We start from the raw sequence: 10344 nt of genomic DNA on the forward strand, positions 1-10344 counted from the left end.
GAGAAGCAGACTCCCACTGAGCAGGGAGCCTGACATCGGGCTCCATCCCAGGGCCCTGGGATCATGACCTAAGCCAAAGGCAGACACTTAACCAACAGAGCCACCCAGGCACCCCGCCAAGGCAATATCTCTATCATAAGGGTATTAGAGCTTAAAGAGACCTTAGAGGTCACTTTACACATCTCTTGGATTATACAAAGTTTGTCGCTGCATTTTACACAGTTAAGAAAGGTGAAGTGACTCCTCCAATGGATCCTATTTCAAACGGCTTAAGAATAAAGGCACAAATTTAAATACCCTAAAGGAAAATACTGAGAAAAAGTGTTTTTGAAATACATTAGATGTAATAAGCAAGATCAAAACAGTGCAACAGTCTATCCCTTTTTAATTTATAAACAAACAAATAAAAGACCCTAAACTAACAGTGGTTTAGCTACCTCTGAGAAATGGGTCAGGGACTGGCAACAGTAAAAGAATATAGACTTTTACTTCTTACACTTTGTTATTACACCATTTCAAAATAAGTATGAGCACTTCTTTAATGATAGAAAGGGGTTTTTTTTGGGGGGGGGGGGAGTCTTTTCCCAGCAGCGATTTTTTAAAAAAAATGTATTCTAAAATAAATAAATATAAAATTTTAAAAACTGTATCCTATTCACCTTTAGTGACTCACTGTAATCATCAATTTAAACATTTTCTTTGGGGTAGGTACCTGGGTGGCTGTCAGTTAAGCATCTGCCTTCAGCTCAGGTTATGACCCCAGGGTCCTGGGATGGACCTGGGATAGAGCCCCAAGTCCAGCTCCATGCTCAGCAGGGAGCCTCCTTCACCCTCTCTGCCCCTCCCCTGCTTATACACAAGCTCTCTCTCAAATAAAATCTTAAAATAAAAATCCAAAACCACTTTTGTACCTTGCTATTTTTCCTTACAACCTATCGTCTCTTCCTCCATACATTATATTCAAGTTTAACTGTTTTGATACCTAACATGGCAAGTGTAGATAGCTTTATTGTTAAAATGTTTAGAAAAAGCAGGCACAGAGAACAAGTAAATGACTCCTCGGACGCTTTCCGTTGCTTTGTCATCACTCCTTTGAAAACATTTTCCTTACCAAAATTGATGAATTAATCAACTTATTGGCTTAATACTTCTTACCGAACTTAGCATTTCAGAATGGTGAATATACCATTAAGCAAAGAATTTAAGAATTCTGCACTTTTTATGTTGTCTATTTTAAGTCTGTTAACCTCCGGGTTGAAGTTTGGTCAATACCAAAACAGGTTGTCAATCCCCTGCTGGTTGTCCAATACATTCACTCTCACTCACCCATCCTAAAGGAATTTTTCCGCTAAGAACATAAGCTACCAAAGTAAAAAGTTCAGGCTCCCTTGCAGAAGAGAACTGTATCCAAGTTCTGGCCAATGGAATTTATTCGTTAAGTTTTGTGTGGCAACTGCCAGGCATCTTTCTTAGGAAAAGCTGGCTCTTATTGATCCCTGTTTGGATCATGAAGATGCACATCTCACTCTAGGGATAGCAGAGATAAACAGGGAGAAGAAGCCATGGGCTCTGAGATTGTGGAGCAGAGCCAGCTATCAGCTCTGAATAGGTCTCAGCACTTCTGTAAAAAAAAATAAACTTTTATCTCATTCAAGCCACTGTAATTTGTGGTTCCTATCAATGGAGCCAAAACATCCTAAAAACCCAACTCTGTCACTTGGAATCTCTGAAAAATAAAAAAATTTTTAAAAGCTTTGCCTGTCCCTTGAAATTCATAGGTGATTATCATAGAAGATGGTCCTAACAGTGATTCTTATAAGTTCTGGTTTATTAAGAAATGGTTTAATGAGCCAAATTACATAATCCCGGATAAAAATTTAAACATACATACTCTTGGTGAATAAACTACTTGAAATTGAATCTCAGATCAGCAATAGAGAAGGTAGATAAGTTAATGAAACAAAATATTGCATCACTTAAGCTTTTAAAATTTTTTTTCTAAGAAAATAAACGGCCAGGAATAATTTTATTTTTCCCGTGGAAAAATTATCATGAATTATTCAAGATTTAATTGCAGCAGGATAAATTGAGCTTTTGTATGGTTCAGGTACAACACATCTTTGCAAAGCTAAATAAGCTGACTGCTGAATCTTTTACATTAACTGGGTTTAATTTTCACATTACCAGCTGTTTTATGGCTTATAAAATCACTGAGCAATTTTTCAAAAATTGTTTAAAATGACTGAAAAACAAAGGTCTCCAGTATCTATGAAATAAGTAAAATATCAGATGAGTTGAGAAAATGAATTCACTTGGACTTTCTGCTTCAGTTTTGCTAGTAAATACTGTACTACTTATTTACTGGGTTTAAACCTTTAACTCTTAATAATCCACATCTTAATAATCCAGAGTTGAAGGCTTTCCACCTTGACACTGGATAGCAGAGCTTCCTTGAGACTACTGATGGGCTACGATTAGTAAGCGCTTTAACCTTGACTGAGCAGGCTTAGCAATCAAACCCACTCCAGGGGCGCCTGGGTGGCTCAGTCGGCTAAGCGTCTGCCTTCAGCTCATGACATCTGCCTTCATGATCTCAGGGTCCTAGGATCGAGCCCCACATTGGGCTCCCTGCTCAGCAGCAGCAAGAATGCTTCTCCCTCTCCCTCTGTATCTCTCTTGCTCTCATTCTCTCTCAAATAAATATCTTTAAAAAAACCCATTAAAAAAAAAGTCAGTCCCATTCCACCTGCATTCATTCTGATTTGCAACAATGATAACACAAGCCCTGGATGAAAAGATCATGAGAAAACAAACAAGAAATACCCTAAAAGTTATCATCTTCCTCTGGCAGAAAACCAGGGAGTTTGTTTCTTTGAGAAAGAGCCTGCACAGATTCAATACCCCCATGCAGCCCTTGCTTATTCCATTTTTTATTTCAATTTTATATAAAAATGGAAATAGGGCTACATGGAAAATTAACATCAACATCTACATTAACATCTAAATTAACTACAACATCTACAAATCAAGACAAGATGATGAGAAATATGCATGTTTCAGTCCATTTTCTTCCAGAACTCTTTCACAACTCTGCTTTCTTGGAAGGGAATTCATGAGCTGTAATACTTGAGGAGATTTTCATCTGTAGGTTTTAGGATTTTCTTATCTGCCATATTCACCACCCATCCAGGGGCAAGACCAAAGAAAATCTGCCTTGGATCCTTTCGAGTACTAAGCATTTTGAAGAGTTCATCTTTAGTGATATCAGGTAAAATATAGCCATACTTCTTGGCAAGTTCAAGTCTTGCTTCAGGAAATTTGGCAGGATCCGCCAGGTAACCACGATTCTTTGCATCAGTATAATACGGTACCAGTTCTTCAGGCGGAAGCATTCGCTTTGGAATGGGTTGTCCACGCAGAAAGAATGGAACAGGTTTGCACAGAATTTCTGAAAAAATTTTAAATAAAAAAGAGAGATACAAATAATGGCTATATACATATGATTTTCTTTTAATTGTTAATTTTTAAATCCTACCAAGATGAGAACTTCATTCCAAGAACTTTTTTTTTATTAAATAGGTTTATCTTGAGTAAGCAAATGAATACACTTCATTTTCAAAAATCTGTGTCTTGAAAATCAAAGTTATCCCTGGGTTACCAACAATTTGTGAATTTTTTTCTTTTTTTTTTTTTTTAAGATTTTATTTGTTTATTTGACAGACAGAGAGACAGCGAGAGAGGGAACACAAGCAGGGGGAGTGGGAGAGGAAGAAGCAGGCTCCTAGTAGAGGAGCCTGATGCGGGGCTCGATCCCAGAACACCAGGATCATGCCCTGAGCCGAAGGCAGACGCTTAACGACTGAGCCACCCAGGCGCCCCACAATTTGTGAATTTCTAAGCATAGGTAACAGCATATGTAAGCCCCATGTTTAAAGACAAAAAACCTTCTTATAACATACTGACTGAGGTATTATCAGAAGAGGTCACACCACTAACAGGAAACCCTACAACAGAAAACCAAGGTGTCCAAACCACCAAGTCGGACAGCTAGGAGGATTTCTAAAATCCTCATATAGCAGCCAGTAGGAGCCAAAGAGGGAGAAGAAAGGGATTGCAGGACATCTTACCTAGACTTCTTGGATCATAGAAGGCCGTAGTAACAACACCACCATTTTTTTCAATTGCAGCAATGGCTAGTTCTGAAGCCAACTGTACTTCAATATTAACTTTTGCCTTAAAGGTGTCAGCACCCTGTAATAGGTCAAAGCAAAGCCTGTTTGTAGATAGCTTGGCTAAAAGTAATCATGGCAAGCTTCCTTTTTATATTGCATTTTCTCCTCCAAAATGCTTATAATGCAACAGTAATACCAACTCTAAATACCTCTGCACTGAGGTCCTATCAAACATGCAATTTTTTTCTTACATGTTTTTAGGACACTTTATTTTACCAATTCTCATTTTCTATAAGCAGAGATGACTACATTTTCATTTATATTTAGTAAACAGCGATATAAGTATCCATCCCCAGGCCTTCATTAATAGTAGACCGCTAAATCCTAACAACCCTATGATGAAATTATTGCTGTGCCAACTTCACAGATGAGGACACTGAAGCACAGAGGTTAAGTAACTTGTCAAGATCACACAGCTAGGATTCTTTTTTTTTTTTTTTTTAAGATTTATTTACTTATTTTAAGAATACACTGTACTGAGCGCCAAGCCCCACACAGGGCTCAATCCCATGACACCAAGACCAGGACCAGAGCCAAAACCAAGAGTCAGGAGGCTTAACCAACTGCACCACCCGTATGCCCCTCACAGAGCTAGGATTCTAACCCGGAGAGTCTAGTCACAGCACCTGTGTTCTTAGACACAACATTCTGCCACACTGAGATGGAAAACACTTATCTTCCTTATCCTTAAGTTAGCAAAAGACCAAGAGGTTAACAAGGGGCAAGTGGGCTGGAACTTTTGGAAGAACAAATTATCTAACAGGGGTGCCTGGCTGGCTCAGTCAGTAGAGCATGTGACTCTTGATCTTGGGGTCACAGGTTTGAGCCCCATTTTGGGTATAGAGATTACTTAAAAATAAAATATCTTAAAAAAAATCTGACAACAGTATCTAACCTTGGAGGGATCAGTCCACTCTAGGAAATAAGGCAGAAAAGCACAACAGAGATTCACTTTGCATTTACTATTGATTTTATTACAGCCTCTAAAAGAACAAAAATATAAGTCTACTTTTCCCTAGTACAGTCAATACTAAAAAAATGTAGAACTGAACTTTCTAAAGTTCTGTTTTTGGTCACTTTTATTAGGATGTACTACATTTTACCCTAATTTCAAAACAGATTCTGAATTAAAAGATGCTGGAATTACCATTCTTTTTTGTGGTGACAGAATTTTTTTGCTATTTTGGCGTGGCTGAAACAAGCTGGCTCCCAATCAAGTTCCTTTATTAATTATGAAGTTTTCATGTATTTCAAAACTATTCCATCAATTCTAAGACACATTTTCTCACATTTTTTTCCATCTATGATACTGGTCTGCATTTTTATAATCAATGGCACCTCTGACTCAATAAAATAAGGTCTTGCCATATTTTTTGTGAATTTTAATTACTATTCCAGATTGCCCAACTATTTCCCTATTCTTGGGCACTAGAATTAGTTCCAGCATTTTCAGTATTATAAACAGCATTTTTTAGGATATCTTTTTATCAGTTAGGTTTCTTTTATTATTCCTTGTAAACACATATTCCAAAATTGCTAATTTTGTGCTGAAGGATTAAAAGTCTTATTACCTATTACTCATTGCAAATCTGAAATCCAGAAAAGGTCAACCAATTCACAGAGCTACAAATGATATGTAACTAACTTTACTTACTCAACTGCTGCCCTGGTGTAGTTTTCAGGATTATTTTCCTCGTTTAGTATAGACACATGCTTGAGAACTGTTGGAATGCACCATTTATTGGCTGACAAAGTCACAGATTTTTCCATATTAATTTAAATGTGTATTCCCTTATATACCCTGAATAGAATACTGAGACTTGTGTATTCTGTATTCTCTTTACAAATCATTTTATCTGGAAAACTTTTATCCATGAGGTTCACTTTTTCAAAGGAATCTAAAAAGGTTTTTCCATAAACACATGCTTCCCTCTAGTGGACACTAAGTTACTTACATAGCTGTATGACTGACCTACAAGAAACAAAAGTATAAATGAACAAGTTTAATTGTTGATGAAACTCTTGGCCAATTTTTATAAATAGAAAACTTTGCTGCAATTGGAATTAGATTTGATTCATTCCTTTTCTCCATAACTAATTATCATGAGCCAGTATTTCCAATACTGAAAATATAGCAATGAACCAAAATACTTGTCCTCAAAGAATTTACATTATAGTGAAGGAGAGAGTGAAAAAAATAAATGCATTACTTAGTAATAAAGGTCAGGTGCTAATATATTCAAAGAAAAATACTTTAGGCAGGGTAAAGCAGACAAGACTATGACGGCTGGTGGGGCAGGGGGGACAGTGAGCATTCTTTTATAAAAGGATGTCAAAAAAGATCTTCCTGCTATGACATTTGAGCAGAGAACCAAAGGGACTGAGGGAGCAAGCTGCATGGATACACCGAAGAGCACCCCAGAACCAGAGTACAAAGGCCCCTCAATACAGCATGCCAACTTCCTCAAACTACAACTGAGTATTACACAATCACCACTATGTAATGGTTATATGACAACTGAAACGAAATAAAAATTTAAAAAGCAGTGTGTTGATTATATGGAAATCAGATATAGCTTTCTATGTAACGCTAAAAAATCTAGTCCAGACTTACCTCCTCTACCAGCTGGACACCATAATCCCTTTTAAGTGGCTGGATAGTCACACCTCTCCCATTGACAAGCTGAGTTAAGTCAATAGGTTGAGTAGGATCCACTCGACCCAAATCAATAAGATATTGCAATCTATTGAGACTCAAAGGCTGATACTGGCGTCTGAAGCTACAAAACAAAGTAACAATTGGAAAACTCAGTCAAGCTTACCTTCCTGTAACTTCTTCAAATCAACTCAAAGATTTGTCCTGTATTTTCCTCGATCAATTTAGATGATTTAACAAAATAAAACCCTCCTGAGTATAATAGAAACATAGTATCGCTTTATTTTTGCTAATGAAACAAAACGAGTACTTCATTAAAATAATTTACCTAAGCATTTACTTCACTCATTTAAACAAATTTGTCAAAAATGTAACCCCTTTATTTGAATGATGCATTAATGGAGCTCAAGTAAGAAGAGTAGTTTTCCTTTACTGAGTGACTATAATTGTCCAGATTTTTACATATGTTATTGCTCAGCCTCTAACCAACCATAAGAGCAGGCATTATTATCTCCATTTGCAGGTCTGAGTACAAAGTCGAGGCTTCTCCCCCTATTAATCCAGCCTAAATTTCATTACCAAAAATGTTTCAGAGAAACAGCAACAAAAATTTGCTTCAAAGTGAATTCAAATTTCTACCAAGCTATTTTTTTTTGGTGACTGTCCATGAAAATTAGGGATTTTTACTTTAATAAGCAAAGGAACCTTACCTATGACCTTCATTAAACCCGTATTTTGGGATTCGAATGTAAAATGGAGTCTGGCCTCCCTCAAAGCCCAGTCTGGGCCGGGTTCCTCTCTGACGCTCTCCTTTATGGCCTCGGCCACACTTTCTACCTCTTCTCTGACCTCTTCGCCGTCTTTCCTATGAGGACAGAAGAGAGTTTTGTATGATCTGCAGGTGCATTTTTAAAAATTGTATTTCATCTTTCTGCTGTATATTTTTTTTGTGATGCCATTCATTTATCCAATCAACCAGTACTGGCTAACACTACTGTGTGTCAAGCACTGTTCTAGTTGCTCTAACCCCCAAACACTCTTAAGTTAGCATCTTTGTCTCTGAAGATGTAGCGAATTCTTGTAACCAAATTCCAAGCTGTGTATTTCAAAGGCAAAGTTCCAAGGATGGAATGGACATAAGGATTCTATGATAGAATGGAACTGAAAAAAATCCTAGAATCAAACATCCCCAACAAACAAGGTTTATACCATATTCCAGAACATTTATTTTGGAATGTAAATACATTAGCGTTATGCATGTATATTATTGAATCATTAATTTGTAAAGAAAGTATTTTTCTTAAATTAAATTAATTAACTCTCACTTCGTGAAAACAAGGAACTGATTTCTTAAAATTACAGTATATCCCAGTGCCTGGCTGGTTCAGTGGGCGAGTCAAGCGACTTCTGATCTCAGGATTGTAAGTTAGAGCCCCACATTGGGTGTAGAGATTACCTAAAAATAAAATCTTTCAAAAATTAGATAAATAAAGACAGTATGTCAACCAACAGCTTTTCTAGCTGTATTCAGTGATTTGCAGAGGAGACATCTATCATAATTCAAATCTTTCCCACGAAAATAAAGACACTGAGAAAGTACTTCAGTTTAAATACAATTTTCACTGAGACAATCCTTTTGTAGTTTCTGTGACTTCACTCCTCCGCCCTAATAAACATAATTATGCTTTAAAATATACAACTTACTAAGAATTGGGACCATATGGGAAGACTCTCCTCTTTGCAGTTAAGGAGAACAAGAGGTCGGCAACCTTAGTTCATTCCAACAGCCTTCTGGAAAAAGGAGTCCCCGAAAACGACGGGGAGTGAATGGCCGCTTCCATCGCCCCATTCCCCAGCGCTTCCCCTCACCCCCACCAGCTATTTACCGGTTTCCTGGAGCCTGGATTCGGCTTTAGGTTGGCCAAGCTCACACGAGGCAGAGCCCGCAGCAGGTCCAGGGCTCTTGCCCCACCGCCCTGCACGGTACTGGCCATTACCCGCACGGCCAAGTCCCTCCAAGGGCGCCCAGGTTGGCCTCAGAGCCCACGTGGTCTCGCGGCACTGCTTTCCGGCCCCGGCGCTGCTTTCCGGCCGCGGCGCCGCCCCTGCCGTACCGTAGGAACTGCCGAACTTTCTGTCGCAGGAGGCGCCAGTGTCCAGGAGTACCCGGATAGCGCCGGAAATTTTGCAACTTTGTCCTGTCAGTGTTGCTCAACATTTTTTTTCTTGTTTTTAGTTTACTGGGGTTGTGAACGTATGTAGAGATCGTGCGTTGACCTGGTGTCTGAACCTACAACGTTTTCTCCCGCTTCATAAAAGCACGGATTGAAAACGTTGTGCAGTAGCGAATCTTTGAGTCAGTGTTTGTCTTGGCATGTTTTGTCCTGGGGTCTGTAGTCCTTATGAGGCAGTGTGTTCTCTGAGATCCACGTAGATCCCGGAATAAAATAACGTCAACGCTAAACCATTAGTTTTTAGCTTCGTTGCATTACACGCCGTGAGATAGGAAAATAATACCCAGGATCCAGCTTTTAAAATGCCTGGCTAGGGGCGCTTGGGTGGCTCTATAGGTTGAGCATCGGACTGGTGGTTTTGGCTCAGGTCATAATCTCCGGATCCTGGGATGAACACCGCCCCCGCCTATGTTGGGCTCCGTGTTTAGCGGGCCCTCTGCTTGCTTTTCTCTCTCCCTCTCTCTACCCCTTACCCCGCTTGAGCACGCGTCCTTTCTCTCTCTCTAGAATAAATAAATCTTTTAAAAACGAAAAAAAAAAAATGCCTGGCTAATACCAACCTGTGAATAAGACTTAAACTATGTGTTCTCTTCCCTGTGTATCTGCGGATACTGCCTTGCCGGAACCACTCACGTATTTAATAATGTTAGGAACCGGAACCGTATGGGCGCTCTGTATGTGTCAGACGCATTAAGTCAGCCTGATTAGATTTATCTAAACAACCAATCCTAGAGGTAAATGTTTGTATTTTTTGCAGTCGGAGAAGGTAAGGCTCGGCAAAGGCAAGTAGTTGGACCAAGGTCTGACAAAAAACGTCAAAGCCAGGATTCACTTATACTGCCTCCTTATAAAGTAGTATTTTTTTAAATATAAAATTGAATATCTGCAGCACAAAACACATACCATTATTTTCACTCAAAAAATACCAGCTTCCCTATTTTTGTCTTAAGGGAGTATAATATAGAAGACTCTGTGTTCCTTTTTCTTTCTTTTATTCTTTTTACACTTCACTGTCTTGCTGTGGAGTTGTTCTTCCTGATTCCTATTAGTGATACAAATAGTGAAGGTGAGAAACTTTTGGAGGGGAACTACTATGTTTGACTAAACCTTTTTGAAGTTATTTTAAATCAAATGTAAAAGAAAGAAGGAGCGTTTATTCCTTTAAGCAATATTTATGAGCAAGTCACTAACGTTGCTAAGAAATACACGTATATGAAGTCAA

General features: G+C 38.5%; 1 protein-coding gene across 1 annotated transcript; it reads right to left on the reverse strand.

Annotated features, from left to right (window-relative positions):
- Positions 1–2914: 2914 nt before the first annotated feature.
- Positions 2915–8953, reverse strand: MRPL15 (mitochondrial ribosomal protein L15). The gene is made up of 5 exons (XM_045789086.2): positions 8775–8953; positions 7599–7753; positions 6847–7012; positions 4128–4251; positions 2915–3448 (listed from the first exon to the last, which is right to left on the reverse strand). Exons 1-5 carry the CDS (start codon positions 8880–8882, stop codon positions 3111–3113), a joined length of 891 nt encoding a protein of 296 aa, XP_045645042.1. The 5' UTR covers positions 8883–8953; the 3' UTR covers positions 2915–3110.
- Positions 8954–10344: the final 1391 nt, after the last annotated feature.

This window comes from Ursus americanus, chromosome 9 (genome assembly GCF_024610735.1).
Source record: "Ursus americanus isolate L20-20 chromosome 9, mUrsAme1.1.p, whole genome shotgun sequence".
Lineage (NCBI taxonomy): Eukaryota > Metazoa > Chordata > Mammalia > Carnivora > Ursidae > Ursus > Ursus americanus.

Coding starts and splice junctions, on each gene's coding strand:
- MRPL15 (XM_045789086.2), bottom strand. CDS start 8,882: ATGGCCAGTACCGTGCAGGGCGGTGGGGCAAGAGCCCTGGACCTGCTG. Junction 7,754..8,774: donor ATCCAGGCTCCAGGAAACCG/GTAAATAGCTGG, acceptor CTGTCCTCATAG/GAAAGACGGCGAAGAGGTCA. Junction 4,252..6,846: donor GTGTCCAGCTGGTAGAGGAG/GTAAGTCTGGAC, acceptor GACCTATTACAG/GGTGCTGACACCTTTAAGGC.